Source organism: Pelecanus crispus, chromosome 6 (assembly GCF_030463565.1).
Source record: "Pelecanus crispus isolate bPelCri1 chromosome 6, bPelCri1.pri, whole genome shotgun sequence".
Taxonomy (NCBI): domain Eukaryota; kingdom Metazoa; phylum Chordata; class Aves; order Pelecaniformes; family Pelecanidae; genus Pelecanus; species Pelecanus crispus.
In genome coordinates, this window is record NC_134648.1 from 32,176,156 (window position 1) to 32,194,969 (window position 18,814).

Here is an 18,814-nt window from a genome sequence, read left to right on the forward strand (position 1 = left end):
AGTTATGCAATTACCCATGAATTACGCATGGATATCAGTGTAAAGCACTTAGCTTGCCTTGTTACCCCAAAATCTGAATGTCTCCCAGTTTTTGATGTTTTTATTCTCACAGCATCCCATCCTATAATATCAAGAAATACTATTAAACTTGATGAAATTAATGGGACACAGATGCTGAGCTGGATCCTCTAAATACTGTGAGTGTTCAGTGATAAGCACAACCCCAGGTTAGGTACTTACACATGCACCAGAAGAACCAATCCTGACTAACAGGGTTTAGAACAGTCACTTCCAAGGGATTTTCCAAGCCTAAATATTGCTGGTATAATAAAACTTGTAAATTCAGAAGTATAGAAAATTTGTATTTCCCATGTGAAATCTCTTTTTTTTTTTTTGGAATGGTCCACATTTATTATGTATTTTTCTGTTGCACTAGATTTGGAATAAATTAAATATCTGTAGCTCATATGTCTTCACATATAACTTCTACTAGTATAGTAAATTTTGAAAGAATTGGTATTGCTGTCCCACATTCATGCATTTAAAAAACTTGTCAATAAGCCTCATAGTTCCTAAGCTTTGATTTATTGCATATACATCTATGTACGTGAAAGAAATGTTCACCAGCAGTGAAGTCCAATCTAAATAAAGCAAGAGACTAATCATTATTTTGTTTGATCAGTTTATCTAGGATCGCCACATGGTGGAGTGGAGCCACAGGCTGAGACAAGACTTTGTACTTTCCCAAGTCCATCATGTTCATTCACAAACAGGTCTTGATTCTTCTACAGGAAAAAAATATTATTTGGATATCTTTCTGAAACTCAGGACGGTGTTTATTTTTTGTGCTGTCTTTTCTGCTCTATAGCTGAATTCAAAGCTTGAAGAATCAGATGTTTGTTGTTCTGAATGTTGTAGCTGCTCAGTTCTATCAGCTTGTCGAACTCCTCCTCTGTGTAGGTAAAGCTGTTTAAGCAATATGGGGAAAAAACGCTGGAAACGTCCACGTTGCCCTGCGCCATCTCAACAGTGCTGCGCTCCACACCTGACAAATAAAGGTCATCAGTGGGGTAAAGATGTGGTCCCAAGTCCCACTTTCCAGATGGGGCACAATGTTTCTCCTCACTACCTGGGCACCCGCATTTCTCTCCCATGGGAGCCACAGCAGGGGAGGGAGGGGACCACACTAGACCATGCCTCACATCACAACACAGCCAAAGGGTGGCCAGGTGGTGGGAGGACTGTCTTTGTCCCATGGCTTACCAGGCGCTTTGTATTTTCTGAAGGTGTCATTCACCAGCGGGAAAAATACCACTATCGGCGCCTCTGGTGTCTCTGCATCTTCGAAGATGTAGCACTCCTTTAGATTTTTCTTTTCTTCTTCACTCAGGTGTATTTTGGGAAATGGGATTCCCTGCTTTAAGAAGTACTTAGAGGCTTCTTCCAAAGGCTGCATTCAGACAGAAAAAAAGAAAAGGTCAGAAATTCTGCCACCCACCCAACTTTTCATAATGCACAACATATCCATCAAAGGCCCTTCACAAAGATCCAGGAGCAGTGTTCACTGTCAGTATTTCTGCTGGCTTTTGTCTCTTGTGTGAGATATTAAGTACTAGTTGTTAACAGAACAACTGCTCAAGATGCTGCCCCCAACTTGCACTCCTGATTTTTGTCCTTCCTCCTCCTCCTCATCAGCCTTTATCTGCAAGATAAAGAAGATGTTCATGGCTGTGGGCAAGGGTGGCCTAGCTGCTTAGGACACAGAAACATGCCCCTTACTGGAGAAAATCCTGAAATGAGCAGAACGGAAAGCAATCTGAAATGGTATGTTTTTTAAATACAGATTCACAAAGGTACAAGCATTTTGTTGACTTGGCAAAAAATATTTAAAAGCCTCTAACTGTCCTAGATGCCTTAAGATGGTTGTGAAAAGTGATGTAGGCATCTGGGAGCCAACATCACCTTGACTGAAATGTTAATTTAATCTTGTGGGTGTGACAGTCATTTTTGAAAACAGGAATTTTTTTTCCTGAATCTGGGTTGGTGCATATGAAAATTTTAGTCTTCAAGAACTTTTGTCTTATCCATATCTAGTAACAGGAATTATTAGCTGGTATTTGAAACAACAGATGTATGATGTCAAAGGACAATTCTTCTCCACAATTTAGAACAACAAAAAAAAAAATCCAGTTACTGTTCTAAAGACAACTGGACAAATTACTTCTAATTCAACTGTATGTGAATATCTTTAGATGGATATCACAAGACAATGGAAATGAGTTCATCAGTGGTAGTACCAGTTCCAGAGAAACACTCCATATGGAGTGTAGCCTTGATAGCCATATCAAGATCCCAGGAGCATATAGGTCTAGGAAATAGCATTTACCTATCAAAGGGTTAATTAAAATAAAAGATTTAGGAAACTGATACGACTTCTGTTCTCCTTAGGGCATTTGCCATGGTATACCAGCATCACTGAGAGACCTAGGCATCTACAAAATGGGAGCTGTACACCAAGAATCCTTTTCTCCCAGAACCAGTTTCTTCTACACAAATTATTCTGACTCTGTAGGAGTTAAAAAGGACTAAAAGGGCTAAAATACAGCAGTCATTATCGAAGAAAATAGAGTGGTCATCGCACCAATGTCTGTGATCCAGAAGAATAGTTTAAGTGTAGGACAACATCCACTTTCCTCTCTGGCCTCAGGAGCGGTGGGTAGCTGATATCGATGTATCCTGCTGTGTCTGCCAGGCACAAGAACTCTGCTGTTTCTGTCAGCTGGTTGGGGAAATTCTCTAGTACAGTATCTAAAAGGAAATATTTCTTATGATGAGTGATTCACTGAAGAAGTAATATATCTGTGGTTTGGCTTGTAAGGGAGGAAAAAACACCTCTTGTCTCCCCATTACTTTTGCTTTCCAAGACCCTGCCACACTACGGAAGCTCAGCCTTGACACAGAAAAGAAAGACCTGTCCAAAGTAAAAAGCAGAGCTCCTTCACTTCTCATGCTGCTCTTCCGTCCCTGATGAGCAGTAGTTGCCATTCCCTGGAATCAAGGGACTTCTTGGAGCTGATTTGCCTGGATGATATTTAACTAGTTATCTTGAAATTTTTGTTTCCAAAGCGAAGAATGAAGCCTGTTCATCCTCTGCTTTCTCTTCACTGATGAAAACACTAACCATCTAAGCAGATAAAAATTAATATTCAGGGATGTTTACCTTTCCATATACAGAAGCTTTTGCTCTGAAGGTATTCATTGTGCACCTGGAACCCCTTCAGGAAGTTGCAGAACTTTGAAACCATCACCCTCTCAGTCAGGACCTGCCGAATGATGCCCATGATGTCACATTCAGGGGTGACTAAGTAAGTTTCCAACTCATGGCTCCTGGCTGGTGGGGAAGGCTTGTCTCCTTCTGAAGGGTAGAGAAGATGAACAAGTTGTTGTTTTCACACAGTTCTTTGCAATACTTGAAATACCAAAAAGCATCTAATATTAGCTAGAGGAAAGAAAATCCTAATAAGACATGGCAACATACAATCAAATAAATGTCAAAGTAGGAACAAGAAGAAAATCAATCTTCAGTAAAGCATATTCCATGAAAAAAAAAGTCAGAGTGGCAACAAACTTCCTAAAGCTGGAAAAAGTGATTTACTGCTTGGTAGAAGTCATAGGTGGATTCCCTCTGTGAAGGTCAGGGTCGGCTGAGAATCTGGACAAGTTTCTTTCAAAATTAGTCCAAACCAGCTTTGAAAAAAAGAAAAAAAAAAATCTGTCTGGAGGCTTAGACACCCAGAAAAGAGCAGAGAAAAAGGGTTGTGCTAAATGGCACCTCATGAGGGGAAGCAGTGCAACATTGGCCTCACTTTTAAGACTTAAAAAGCCTTCATAAAAATTTTGCACTATATGCATCTGAATGTAACATTCATTTAAAGATTCATAAGACAACAGGTAAAGTAGAAACAGAACCATAACCAACCAACGTCAACAGTCCTGTGTTGGGTACACCTCAGTGAGCACCTTTCTGTAGGATCCGATGAATGCCAGGCATCCAAGAGGTTGTAGGAAAAGACATTGCTCCACAGGCCTGTGCAATGGTAGAGAACAAGGAAACTGCTTTGGCAATACTTTAATGGAAAATATCCCTTAAAAAAAAAACCTTTCAGCTTTGTGAGGGGTATCAGAAAGTCTCAAGGTTTCGAAACTCTCACCAAAAACTGTATGAAGTTCTTTTGTGGCAACTCACATTCTGTCCTCAAAGAGGAACCTAAAGAGCTTTAAACATTGTGCCAGGCCTTCAGCCACTGTAATTCATTGTCACATACAGCTATTGCTGATACACTGCAAACCAACATTTTCTGTCCGATAAGCAACTCTCATAAGAGAGTAAAACCACGTCAAATAGAGTATACTCTATTAAAGGTTTCAAGGCTGCTCCTGAAGAGCCAACATTCAAGTGGTTGAGCACAATTTGGGATAGCCTGCAGAGCAGTCTTCTAAAACAAGACATCTTCACTGTCTTTTGTAAGATTTCTCTTGCCACAAGTTCTTTTGAGTGAGACTCCTCTCCCTCTCCTTGTTATTCTTATCCCTATAGTCCTTCTTCCACTTTTGCCCTCCCACTTAAAAGAACACCTAAAAATGTCTACCCAGTGCAGAAATCTCCAAAAGTGTCTTGGTTCTTGAAAAGTATTTCTTCCTCCACAGCTTCTGTCCAGGCCTGCTTTGAGAAGGCAATTCCTCTCATTTCTCCTGTCTTCACTTGGTGACTTCTCACTCCATAACTCCTCTGGCTTCCTGAGCCCCAGGAGTTACACTCTGCTCATGCATTTTAATATCTTCCAAATACTGTTGTCCCCCCCAAACTTTGTTCTAATTACATAGCAATGTTTCCGTAACCTCTTGCACTGAATGTTCATGGTACCTGTATTTGCTGAAGTAAGAACTATGAGGAGAGACAGTATCTTTTACTAGGCTGACAGGGTTGAAAACAGCATGAAAAAGCTTTCATGCACCCCAGCCTTTCTTCTGGAAACCTGAGGGTCTTGTATTCCCGTCTTTCCCGCTCTAGCCATTGCTCCTATAAAAGGCCTTACCTCTCCCTGCAAATGACACCTTGTTTTTATCCTTAAACTAGCACATTGTAACTAACAGCACATTTTAATTGCAACCCAAGAGGGCATTACATGTTGTATCACTAGATGGCCACATTGCTTTAACTCTCCACTCTGTCCTTTCTAAAGATACACCTATGGCTGTGGGGTCACCAGCCTAATTCAGGTGCTGAGGGTGAGAACACAGCTCAGCCCAGATTGGATATGTTGGGTGTGTTTGCTACCTGGCCACTTCGGGTATGAACACACTACACCACTGTTTTGCAAAACTGCAATGGAGGCATAACATTCTCAGAAGAAGGCTCTGTAATCCCACCTAGCTCTGTAACCTACCTCCTACCTCTGGCAGTCAGCACAGAGTGCTTAATGGAAGAATACAAGAAAATGGAAAGTATGAGAGGATCTCTTTTCCCATGTACTCTCCATCATCTCAAGGTTCTGGATTTGGTACTTCTAGTGCTGGAGGCTGCATGTGAACTCCTGTGTTTCAGAGCCACCAGTGGGACTACCTTCCATGAATTTGTCCTCCCCTTTTCAGACCTCTTTGTACTCTTGGATCCTGTGTTATCTTCTGAGCCTTTTCCCTCAGCCACCTCTTTTCTTAACTCATGACATCACTAAAAGCTTTAAGTATAGCCATTAAAGCTCTGACATTTAATGTCTGTGTGGCCAAGCACAGTCTTCTGTTCCTCATGCCCAGCTATTTTCTCATGATTGTACCAATATGACTCTGGACTCCTCCTGCATCATACATCAAGGTGCACAACTTCTCTGCACACCAAATAAGGAATACCACATGGTGTTCTGGTTGTATGGATTTTTCCGTTCATAAGTAAACCTTTCTTCCTGGTATCCTTGGCGTCCTGTTGTGTGTTGTGCTTATTTACATGTAACACATCTGTTGTTCAGGGTTTAAGAGCAGATGGACTCTTCTACAGACAACTTGACCTCAGTGTACCAGCACACAAAAGGGTCTGGTAAAGAATTCTAGCATTACACAAAATTAAAACAGGACTTGCATAAAAACTGCAAAGGTGTCTTTCATGCATTACTGGGAGCTACCCACTTTACTGAAGTAAGGATGACAAAACTCACTGATTTAATCATGCTAGCAAAATTACAAAGGATTTAGAATACTATGGAACTTGCAAAAATATCAGTAACAGTTCAGAAACAGCTCAAAAATGCCATATTTTATAACAAACTCAGTAACAACATTGCTTTTTGTTATAAAATCATGCCATTCATAGACAAATTTGGTTTTAAGATTTCAGTTTCAAAATACAAACATTTTCCATGTGGAACTCTGCTGCTGATTGGTTCAAAACAAACTTAACCTCTTTAAGCAGCCCTGAAACCTCAGGCATGGGAGTCACCATTCAAGACAAAAGCGACAGTAAATAATGTTATTTGAAATTTCCTCTAAGTATTTTTTAGCCTATCTCTGGTGTCTAAGGAATTCAGCCAGGGGTGAGAACAACACTTTGCTTTAGTCCCGCATGTTGTAGGGCACTGGTTGCAATATGCAGGATCTGTATTATATTAAAAATAAAGTACACTTTTATGCAATTCAAATTTTTGCAATCGAGCACATCACCTTTCATGAAACAGATGCGGGATTCGGGGAGTTTCTTCATCAGGCGACCCATGTAGAACTCGCTGCCAAAATCCTCTGCACGAATGAAGGCACCATATTTTAAGAACCCGACCTCATAAGGGGTGAACTCCACCCATTCTGCAGAGGCACAAAATGAACTTTTAAATCTCAATCCTATTCCTACCTCCCTTCAGGAAGGGCCCTGAAATTATGAAGAAGCAGCTGCAGGACAAACCCTATCAGCAGGGTGATCACAGATTGGCCTTCCTCAGTGTATCATTCAGCTGGTTTCAGCAGCTCACTCAGTAATATTTCCCAAACTTGTTCATTCAGAACTTCCTAGCAAGCCTCTCCAGATAGGACATAAGTGAAGTTTATACCAAAGGAGTCAGCCTAAGTTACCCCACATGGCAAGTTAAGGCTTTGATTTGTGAGTACCTCGGCTGTCCTTAAGCACCTCCCCTAGATTTCTCCTGTCTTGTAGAAGATGAGTTCCTCCCAGGAACTAGGAGGCACAAAGTCTAGAAATGGAAGAGGAAGTTAAGGAGGAAAAGGAACTGTTTATGAATGCTATGGTTCAGCAGTGGAAGGGGTTGCAGGACATGCAGTAACTGATAATACGGATCGTTTGAACATTAACTGAGTCCAGATACAGCTCAGTTTTGCCATCACCTTTGAACTCTGAAAGGCTGTAGTCTTCTTTGATGTTGAGGATCATGTAGATAGGTAGGGGATTCTGACCCTGATTCAATGCCTGTCGCTCATCTGAGAGTTTGTGGTTGTTTTTCTGTGAATTTAGCAGAAACAGAGAAAGAGCAAAACCAAGGGACCTTCTTGGCGTGGTGTATGGGCTTGCAAGATTACAGCAAAATAAATACCTATGTCCATCTTCATTTTCTTATTCTCTCCACTCATTTTGTGTCCAGACCTTTTTTAACCAAGGAGTGATTTAAACATTTACACACCCACGTAAGCTTATTTAATTACAGGTGAGCTGTAGGACACTGTGGTACAATGGTCTTTCGTTCTTCCCAGTAAATGCATCCACTTTACATGGATTGTTTAAGTTCTCAAAGGCAGGAACAGAGCAAAAGAAACCAAGAGCAGGACTCTGCTGTTAGATGCTCAGATACTCATACTGGTAGGAGGAGACATAGGTTTTTCCGCTCTACAGAATATGCCCTTAATACACTAATTATTTATTGAGATATGGGGGGACAAATCCCCTTTGCTAGTCAGCAGAAATAATCTGCTGGATAATGCTGACATGCTCTCAGGCTAGCATCTGGACCTTTCTTTTCCATACAAGACTATTCAGTAGCTGTTAGGGAAAAGACAGACACGTTACCCCATCACTTAATGCTTTTTCCAGCAGAAGCCCCCAAAAATCAATGCTAGAGATCTGGTATCCCTCTTGCTTCCTCAGTTTTAGCTCCTTGTCATAGTACTTCAAGCTCTCCAGGGAAAAGCAGCTTAGCTTGCACTTGGTCATATGTCTGCGGACTTCACCAATTGGTCTGGACAGATCCTTGTGTGACCAGTCAGCACTCTGGTACAAATGTGACAAGGTCCTGGAGAAAAGAAAGGAAGTATTTTGTCATATGCTCAAGATGCTTTCACTTTTTAGACTTGGATTTAAGGACATCAAATGAACATCTGAGGTTCATTAAAAACATCTTTTGAGCTCAGTTTATTACTGAAGGGAGAAGATTTTTTGATTTAGAGGATCCCCCCAAATCACTAGTGAAACCTGAGGACTTGCAAAAAGCCCCTTTGTGCTATGCACGTTTATGCACAAGGCTGCGATTTGCACCAGGGTCACTTACTAGGCAAGATCCTAGAGATGAAACAAAGGGTAAAGGAAAATGTCGTTCCCTGTATGCAGTGCCCAGGCCATATGCTGGCTCAGGCAATGTGTTCCCAATGCAGCAATAAAAAAGCTCAAGAATGAAGCAGTACACCTTCCTTTACCAAAATGAAGAGAATAAATCTCTCACATAGCAGACTGTAGAGGTGACGAATGATGTCTTTGTTCAGAATCTCCTTACCATGTTGAACCAGATGACCCAGTGATGTATGAAATAACATCTAAGAAGTCCAGCTTCTGAAGACCCAACAGGTTGCCTAATAAAGATGTCAGTGCCCGGGTGCCACCTCCTGTTGTCATGACTGCTACAACTGGTACCTGTTTAAACATCAGCAAAGCAGTGGTAAGCAACAACTTAGTCTACCAGCACATGTGATCAGAGCTGAGCAAATTACGGCATTTCTGTCCCACAAGAAATTCCAACTTTTCACCATTTCCCCAAGCAGGGGAGAAAAAGATGAAAACCTGGTATTATGCACAGAAAAATAATTTAAAAAAAAGAAGTCTGGCAACTTGTTAATTTTTACTTTTTTGATGAAATCAATAAATTCTGATTCTAAATTGGTACATGCTGGCTTACCAAAACAGCTCAAAACTTGTTTCAAGGCATTTCAATTTTAAACGGCATTTTCCTTAGTGGAACATCATCTCATGAGCGCACTGTTTTGAGAATCAGCAGAGCTCATCCTCTCTCGTAAATGAAGTATAATGACTAGATTACATTTCCTGTAAAGTACCTTGAGTATATAATTGCAGTGATGAACCACAAAGCCTAATGGAATGGAAATCTAAATTGTGTTACCGGAAGACAAATGCCTCCAAGAAAACCACTGAGAGGAGAGGAGCTGAATGACATTTCCCATACACATTTCCAGGCAATTGCATCAAGGAAATACTGAGCAGTGCTTCTTTGACCTCATTCAAGTCACGTATTTCAGTCACGTCTCTGGAAATCCTGTTGGCAGGAGCCTGATTTCTGAAGCTTCAGAGTGCCATCGCTACCTCAGTGCTGACTGGAAGGCAGGAGCCAAGAAATCCCATCAGGAAAAAAAAGCTGACTAAGGGTGCCTGGTAAGAGATGAGTGATCCAGCCGTGGTCTGGAAGCTGAGAGGAAGGACTCCTTGCAGAAGCAGTGAAACTAAACCTCCATACCTGTACAGGGATCCCACAGTGGTCTTGTGGTGGCCACAAGTAGATGTCTGGTGGATCTGGCTGGATGGCTCTCTATCTCTAAGTTCCTTCAAAGTGTCTAGTCAGGACACGAGCTTTGTCTGAGACAGAATGCAACCTTCAGCTCTGGGATCCTTCCTGGTAGGGTCTGTACCAGGATCTGTATTTTTCACAGGGCAAAACCCAGGTCCTGCCATGGCTGTGCCAAATCCATGTGTGACAAGTGAGCTCCGTGGATCTCTGTCAGCGCGCTGCTGCTTTCCTGCTGCTTGTCCTGACTGCATGTGAGCACCAGTTGCCTGTCCACTTGTAGCAGGACCGCTGTGCTCCTGTCTGAGCTGTGACTTGGGAGTGTGTCTGCACCTTCCTAAACTGTCCATGCTTCCTTAGGCTAGAAGTCCTGCCATGTATGCTTCAGCAGGAGCCACCCTCCAGCCCAAAGCGACATGCAGGCTTGTCTGCCGTATTGGGAAGAGCGCTGCAGGGCTGCCTGAGCGTGATCTGATGGTTCTCCTCCAGCCTTCCCAACCCAAACAGCTAGGTCTGCAGGCATGGCTTCAGTCCCCTGCAGTCTGAGGAGAGGTCTGCGAGCCTTTGCTTTGAAGCACCAGTCCTTCTTGTGCAACTTGTGGCCTGAGTCTCCTAATTCCTTGTATGGTGAGGAGATTCGCAGAACCCAGATCCACTCTTGGACAGAGTGCATGTTTCTTTGAGGAGTGAAATAGTCTGTAAATGACTTACTGTCATCTAGTGCACTTGCCTGTCAGGTGTGCCGTGCAACTTGGTAGGCTGGGCCTTGACCTCTGGAGGACTTCCTATTGTCTCAGAGTTACTTTTCAGGTGTATTTGGCCTGCAAACAACTTCAGGGTGGAGGAACTATGAGCTCCAAATGCTTGTTACAGCCTGCAGGTCCATAATCCAACACCAGAGGGCTATTTCAGATCAGCTATTTGTCTTGCTAAAGCACAGCAGCTGAAGTGGTCTTCTCTAACAGAGAAATCAAGCATGATTGAGGTCCTAAAATATGCAGCACAGAACACTGGGCAAAGCGGATGTATTTTTGAATGTTCTTAGTGACTACTGAGTGCTAAACTCCCTGCTTTTCCTGAAGTCCTTAGGTGTGGTGTTATTAAAGTCCTTGTCACATATGGGATGTTAAATATGTTTATGGGGACATGGTTTGGTGGTGGACTTGGCAGTGTTAGGTTTATGGTTGGACTGGATGATCTTAAAGGTCTTTTCCAACCTAAAAGACTCTATGAAAGCAAAGTATCCTGATTTGGGTTTACTTGACTATGAGGAAGCATTCTCTTGTTGAAAAATTAGTAGTTAGAAGTACTTCCCCTAAAAAATTAACTTAAGAAACTGCTTTTTTCCACTGAAACTAGTGTGCTAATGAGCAATAATATACTGGTGTGATCAGTTTGTGAGCAGGGACATAATTTATAGCATCCAAAGCCATTCTGTCATATGGTCCAGCTGTCTTGGACAAAGGGAAAATCACAGGTGAAAAAAAAAAACTCTCAAAATGAAAACTTCTTCATTTCTGAAGTGCCTGATCACAGACCATGTTCCCTCCCTAAAGCACCAACCACCTCCATGCCAGCATGGACATGAACAAATACAAACCATAACTCAGACAGAGAGAAAAATGTTGAATGCTTTTGTGCTGTTAGAGTGACAATACAGCTGAGATAATGAGCACCAGAGGAGAGAGTCTGTGATAAGAAACATCCTCATCAGTCAGTATTATATAGCACTTTAACTGTTAGGTTTTCCCCCTCCAAAATCTGATAGTATGAAATACCTTATGGAGCCTTGGTGACTGAATGCTCAGCTAAGAGAGTAGGACTATCCAGGTCTATAATTCACAGATGAAAAAGAAAAAAGGCAGGGAAAAAATGTTGATTTATGACATTCTGTTTTCTGACCAAACCTGTGTAGCAAGTGGGTTTGTTACTACCCATGCTCTCACATTGTTTCATCTAAACATTTCTCAATGCTTTGCATAGGGCACTGAATACATCAGGGCTGGTTAAGGAACAATATGCAAACGGCTACAAGCATAACACATTCCTGTTACACAGCATGGCCCAGTCCCTATGATGCTCTCCATACCTCATGGTCTTGTAGGTCTCGCTCTAAATGAAGTGCTTTTTTCAGAGCAGAAGCCACAAACTTCCTCCGTTTCTGTAGGAAATTTTTCTCCTCCATACACAGATCAAACTCCAAGCGAACATCTAAGTTTCTTGACCTCAAACAAAGTCCAGGGTTAAATAAGATGTGTATGATCACTTACAATTAATGTCTGGACCCATGCTTACAAGTCATAAACTCTACTATTAGGCTTAGAAAAGCTGCTATTGCAGCCCCACAAAAGCACATCACAGAAGGTATAGACTAAGAAGAGAAAAGGCTGAGAAAGTTAAAAAGTTGTGAAATCTTACAGAAAAAATCAGAAATACTGTGTATTGCTACACTGATTTTTCAAGAAGCTTCTAACGTAAATACTGCAATCCATATACAGATAATATAAACAGTGGAATATTTAGGATTGGTTGCCTGAAGACCTCCAGGTTTTATAAATACAAATACTCTGGATTCTTTACAAGTAAGGGAAGTGAAGTATAAACACATATTTTTCTAAACTTGTAGCTCCATGGATTTTGCAGCCAGAAAGGATTATTCTCCCCATCCAAACTGAACTCCTGCATAGTAGCGTAACAGGAAATTTCACCCAGCACAGTTAACAACGTTCACCTTCTGGACATGGGTAACTAACAAGGGGTAAATAGGGATAAATATAATCATTGACTAAATACTTTTTCCCTTAGTTACAGAAAAAGGTGAGAAGGCAAAAAAGCTAGGCAGCATCTTTTTTTCACAACCACAAAACCCAAAGACAGAATTTCTTACCAGTCATTTGACTTCACATGTAAATCTATTGTTTCATCCTAGAAAAAAGACCACAATATAAGCACTGGAGATGATTTTATGTCCTTTCCTTTCAGTCAGCTTTGAAGCCCTTCATTTTTTCTAAGAGCCATGTTGGAGCCACAAAACCATAACAATCTGAAAATCCATCCAATTTTTAAAACTTCTCCAAGGCCACTTTATTTTCTTTAAATTGTTTTATACTAAAGAGACACAGAGCAATTATACAGTAAAAACCAGCATGAGCTCTGCCAGTGTGCCCCGCCTTGCCTCATCATTTGCATTTGCTCTGACCTGCATTAGTCCCCCAGCTGGTCACAGAAATCCCTCTCTCAAACATTTGGCTGTGGTTTTTGGTTCTACTCGGTTCATATGAAAATGTACAGGTCCATAACCGTCTCTGTTAGGAATGTAAGGGCATTAGCAGTTATATATCTAAACCCCTACTTCACACTGATCTAGTTAAAGTATGCCCATTGATCTTTGGTCCATAGCTTCAGATTTGTTCTAAAAAGTTGGTATTGATCACCTTTGCTACTGCTACTTTCTCCTTGAAGGGAAGTGAATCCAGAGGAATAGTGAGGGATGCATGGCAGTCTTTTTTCTCTTCACCTGAGATACACTGAAAAATAAATTATAATGTAGAAAAATATTTAATGTATACACCACAAAAAAGTACTGTCACTAACTTATTTTTTCAAATGGGGTCACCATCCAGCAGTTTCCAAGTTGACATCTAATATTTAGGCATCTTAGGGGATACAGTGCTCTTCCAGAGCAGAAGATCACGGAAGATAGCTTTTAATTTTTTTTTTTTTTTTTTTTCCATTTGCCTCAGTCAAGTATAGAAAACCGTGAGTTTACTGTGCTTATTCAAGCTAACAATCACAATACCGAGCAGAAATGAGGCTTCTTCTCTGCTAGAGCCACGCACAGCTCTGACAGGCTGTACTTGATGTAATGGAAGTCCAGGGGCTCTGCGGGTTGCTGGGGAGAGCCCAGTGACAGGGTCTGGCTCTCTTCATAGGATCCCTTCACTGAAAATAAGAAGTCTTTTTCTAAAAAAAAAAAAAAAAGATGAAAAGCATACAGAGAGGTTAATGATTATGATGTCAGAAACAGAACATTAAATGGTCATTCAGAAGTTGTTGGTTTAATATACAAAACATTCAACAGTGATTAAAAGCTCTCAGACTCTATTTATCCAAACAGGGAACATGGGGGCGGCAGGGGAAGCACTTATAAGACAGCAGTAGCTGTTTTAAAAAATCAGACATACAGGCAAATTGGGCAAAATGTAAATTATTGAGATAGAAATACATATTTACTTCTATTTTACAGCACTAATAAAATCCGTTATCACTCTAATCATTCACTGTAATTTCAGCGTCCAGTTTTTACAGTTAATTTGCATAGACACACTACAATTGTTGGATCTATGAGCCTGTATATACTCCTAACCATCCACTTCCTGTGCTCTAATTGTAAGAACAAAGTAGGGAAATTACCGGATAAGAAAATGACAAAAAAAACCCATAAATTTTCAGTTTACCATAAAATAAGATTTTTTGCTTCTAATTTAAAGTCTAACCTGACGGTTCTTTCTTCATCCATCTATTGTCCACCAGGACATTCAAGCAGGAAATTTCACGAGACTGTAGCAGGGATGAACAATGAGAGAATTAAGTATGCAAAATATGCCATACCTGATTCACTTCACTGCTACCTATCTCTGGTCTCCTGGGTCCCTGGGGTCTGGAAAACTGTCCACCCTGTGTTTGTTAGGCTGATAAGAGAAAGGACCTTGGCACTTTGAAGATGTACCAGGTTTCACCTGAAAGAAAAATGGCTGTGGTGCTGTGGTCCATACACGGGGACAGGGCTGGGAAGGGAGGGGAAATAACAGGGGAGGGAATGGGAGTGTGCTGAGGCCTCCCAAGAGTAGACTGATGGGTTGGCCTTGCAGGCCTGCTTTGGTGAAGTTAGGACAGCCAACTGCTACCTCCTTTAAATAGCGAGTTAGAGGCATGTTGTGGTTTAGCCCTAGCCAGCAACTAAGCACCATGCAGCCACTCACTCACTCCCCCTACCCCAATGAGGTGGGGGAGAGAATCAGAGGAGTACGAGTGAGAAAAACTCCTGGGTTGAGATAAGAACAGTTTAATAATTGAAATAAAGCGAAATAGTAATGATAATGATAATAATGATAATAATGATGATGATAATAATAATAATAATAATAATATACAAAGCAAATTATGCACAATGCAATTGCCAACTGATACTCAGACAGTTCCCAAGCAGCAATTGCTGCCCCCTGGCCAATTTCCACCAGTTTATATACTGAGCATGATGTCATATGGTATGGAATAGCCCTTTGGCCAGTTTGGGTCAACTGTCCTGGCTGTGCCCCCTCCCAGTTTCTTGTGCACCTGGCAGAGCATGGGAAGCTGGAAAGTCCTTGACTAGCATAAGCAGCACTTAGCAACAACTAAAACATCAGTGTGTTATCAACATTATTCTCATCCTAAATCCAAAACACAGCACTATGCCTGCTACTAGGAAGAAAATTAACTCTATCCCAGCTGAAACCAGGACAGGGCAGTTGAGAAAGTAACTTCCATATCATCCTATGGAGATGGGGAAAACAGGATGGCCATGAGGGGTCCCAAGAGAAGTCCCCAGAGGGAATGACATGGAGGCAGTAAGACAATAAAAGAGCACTTCAGGCTTTGTCAAGAGGCTTGCTATCAGCTGGTGGTGGTGGACAGGTCTCTGGGTATCCCCAATATGTTTATTCTTTCCTAATACATCCTCCCACAGGGAGCAGCACAACAGGATGGCTGCCAGTGTCCAACCCCCCATCTCCATCCCCTTCAGCTCTACCTGCAGCAAGGTGTTGGGGCACCTGCCAGACTCACCACTCCCATCACCAGCATGAAAACAAACACAGAAGAGAAGTAGTTTAAAATTACCACTAGTACACCATTAGTGACAAGCTTTTCAGGAGGGACTGGACTGAAAGAGAGGGAAAAAAAATGCAATCAGAACTCATATGATCTAAATACATCCTTAAAAGAACACCAAGGAATAACATTTCCCCTAAAGGTTGCCTTGTCCAGCATAGTCTCAAATATGTCACTGATTTTTAATTTTGGGAGACATCTGAAATGTGGCTTCTTTATTTTTTTAATGATAATGATAAACAATAGTAGTATAAGCACAGTGGTTGCAGTTCTTACTATCCTTCTCCTTCTTCCAGCAAATAATGGGATAAATTAGTGTCCAGGATGATTCTTGGTACATAACGAACACAGTGTTTTAGCCAATATGCAAATAACTTGACAAACACTAGCCGTTGCTGTGATGCTGAGCATTTTAAACTATGTTATAGTAAACACTAGCATGTGTTTGACTGCATGCTTTTGCAAAGTGCAGTTCTTCAGTCCCGTATGGATTTTACTCACATGCTCTCTGATGCAAACTCAACCTCCAGGACCTCTTGTGTCTGTAAAAGATTAATTCATTATAAGCATTTGAATTCATTTTGTTTCTCTCTAGCTATGCTTGTCAATGATTATTCTGGCTCCTGAAACAGCTCTTAAAATCAAATTTCCCTCCTGCTCTAGGGTATGCTCAGATGAGTGAAAGTAATCGAGTTACAGTGATTTTGGAAAGTATTCTCCCTCCTTCGTTAACCATCAGTTCTCAGGCTGACTGCACTTGTCCATTTGGTTGTGAGGCAGAGTCAAATGGTCACATGGGCAATCCCCAGTCCTAAGCATGCAATACCTGTTGACTAGAAACTGTCTAAAGCCTTTGTTTTTCCTGTGTAACATTATGAGAAGACTCATACTGTTGGATAGCAGAGGGTATTCTCAGTTCCTCTAATTGAAAGGACTCCTATAACACAGACAATACATTGACCAGCCATCAGACAAGTTAATGTAGACTGCCTGCCAATACCACCATACAGCTGAATACCAGTACGTACCCTATAAGAAAAGTCAGTGAAACAGCATATCTATAAAAGTATCTAAATCTGACATCCAGATCCCATGTTGAAGTCATCATGTATGCATTCAGACACACTGAAGTAACGAGATAGTTACACTAATTGGCCATCAATGGGTTTTAGCACCTCAGCATGGATCTTTGTATTATATTCAGGTATACACAAAAGAATTACAGGGCAGTGTATCAGTTTTTAAGGAAATACTCCAACATCTGTGACAAAGTATGCTCAAACTCAACAAGTGCTGGTCCCAGAAGAAGAAATTCTAACAGAGGAACTTTGTGCAATGGTGATTGTTTTATCTCCAACAAAATCTATTTGAGCAAGAGTCAAGAAAGAGGAAAAAAGGAACTCTGGTGTCAGAAAAACCTTGCTAAGAGGTTTGAGGAGCTAGTAAAAACCTTCAGGATTATGTCCAAGGTAGGGAGGTAAACCTTGTCCACTTTGCTGAGCAAGGTTTGGAAGGTATTTTACAGGATAGATGAAGTGCAAGCCAATAGGAAATAAACCTTCCCAACTACAACTGCTTTACAAGAAGTTATTTATAAGATAATGCCAAAAATGTATTTCCTTCCTGTGGCTATGGCAGTTTTATTCCTCACCTTTGGATTTAGCTGAAAAGTCAAGTGAACGGTTTCTCCAAGCTGGATTTTAGCAACATCAAAGAGGACGGTGAAGAGGAGGTCATCTTTAGTGATTGCATTTTCATCATAGACTTTCAGCTCAAGAATATTCTGTGAACAGAGGTACAGGATTAGAAATATCTCTATTTTGAGACCTTGCAGAGGCACAAGATGATGTGCTCAGCATGTTAAGGAAGACAGAGAAAGGATAGGGAGAAGTGAGAGAGCATGCACAACCTTTTAATCCACACAGAGCTGAAGAAATGTATTCTGAACCTGAAGTAGCTGGGTTTGTTGCTGATTTTCCCCTGCAGAGTAATTTAAATGACATAGGCTAGTAGAATCATTGAATAGGTAGCTCCCATACCGAAAAACATGTCTGATGTCTAATTTGGTTTGAGGTCACCACTTTTCCCTGAATTGTAGGAAACCATCTAGTGGTCAGGACTTTATTGCTGTTGGTGAAAAAAAATAAATCCTTGGATATAAGCAGTGATTAAACTACATTAAGGAAGTGCCGTATAACTACTGCATGGTTGCATAATTATATCCTGTAAATTATTAAACAGATCACATGGAGATAATTACCATGGAATCTACAGAAACTGATCTGGTTTTGTTAAATTGGTGACAAAATGCACAGAAAGCAGCACAACAAAGGCCTATTTCCATTAGATTATATCCTACACCTCTCAATCTCCTCTTCCTTCCTCCCACCACACAAACCTCCTCTTCTGCCTCCTCTTCCACCTGCCTGTTTGGATGGACAGGCCCCTGCTGTGCCTGGTTGGTAGCTGTACATGGGCTGGCTCAGAGGTGCCTCCCAGAGTGCTGAGCAAATTAACATTAACGGCTGTTTTCTCAGTGCGGAAATAATTCAGGCCTCTCTCCATATATTCAGCAGCCTATTTTCATGTAAATTACAGGGACATCTTTGCTCAGAGATTGTTACTTATCCATCAGATTTAACTGAAACTTGCTAAGAGGTTTGATGCTTATTAAAGACACACAGATAAGCACATGGTCGCACACACAAACACATGCACAAAAAAAAAGTGAGCATGTGAGCTTTGTTGCCTTAAAAGCTCATAATGAAACACATGAAGGTCCATAACTAAATCTGATAAGTGACTGAATATACAAATATACTGAAAGGAAGATGATCCAGAATCCAAGTATTCAATTTTGACATCTATCATTTCTGTAAGAAACCAGCAAGTGAGAGATGGCAAGCTGTAGTGAATGTGAGTTTGCAGTTTGTTGTCAGAAGACAGAAAGGCTGCTGCCCTTTAAGGCCATATACGTAAATGCATCATGTTGTGCTTTAGACAGAAAAACAATTCTGTTTGGGGCTGACAGGGTCAGCAGTGGGTTCCTGCCCACCACTCTTGCTAAGAGAAACATAGCAACAAGAGGCAGAGAAAAGCAGTCGCAGTATCTTGGTTTACAGGCCAGCCATAAATAGCCTGTAAAGGATTATGGAAGGTGATAG

The 18,814-nt window shown here is 41.2% G+C and overlaps 1 protein-coding gene across 1 annotated transcript in view; it reads right to left on the reverse strand.

Annotated features, from left to right (window-relative positions):
• Positions 1-836: 836 nt before the first annotated feature.
• LOC104029347 (cytosolic phospholipase A2 epsilon) overlaps positions 837-18,814 on the reverse strand; it is a 37,490-nt gene continuing 19,512 nt past the window's right edge. Inside the window, exons 4-20 of the mRNA XM_009480663.1 lie at positions 17,302-17,433; positions 16,152-16,192; positions 15,660-15,702; positions 14,276-14,339; positions 13,579-13,742; positions 13,214-13,306; positions 12,667-12,704; positions 11,869-12,004; positions 8,760-8,896; positions 8,060-8,282; positions 7,384-7,498; positions 6,712-6,849; positions 3,980-4,087; positions 3,221-3,415; positions 2,642-2,808; positions 1,264-1,450; positions 837-1,045 (exon numbers count right to left, since the gene is read on the reverse strand). Coding sequence (XP_009478938.1) covers positions 837-1,045; positions 1,264-1,450; positions 2,642-2,808; positions 3,221-3,415; positions 3,980-4,087; positions 6,712-6,849; positions 7,384-7,498; positions 8,060-8,282; positions 8,760-8,896; positions 11,869-12,004; positions 12,667-12,704; positions 13,214-13,306; positions 13,579-13,742; positions 14,276-14,339; positions 15,660-15,702; positions 16,152-16,192; positions 17,302-17,433 — 2,190 coding nt within the window. The remainder of the gene's footprint in view (positions 1,046-1,263; positions 1,451-2,641; positions 2,809-3,220; positions 3,416-3,979; positions 4,088-6,711; positions 6,850-7,383; positions 7,499-8,059; positions 8,283-8,759; positions 8,897-11,868; positions 12,005-12,666; positions 12,705-13,213; positions 13,307-13,578; positions 13,743-14,275; positions 14,340-15,659; positions 15,703-16,151; positions 16,193-17,301; positions 17,434-18,814) is intronic.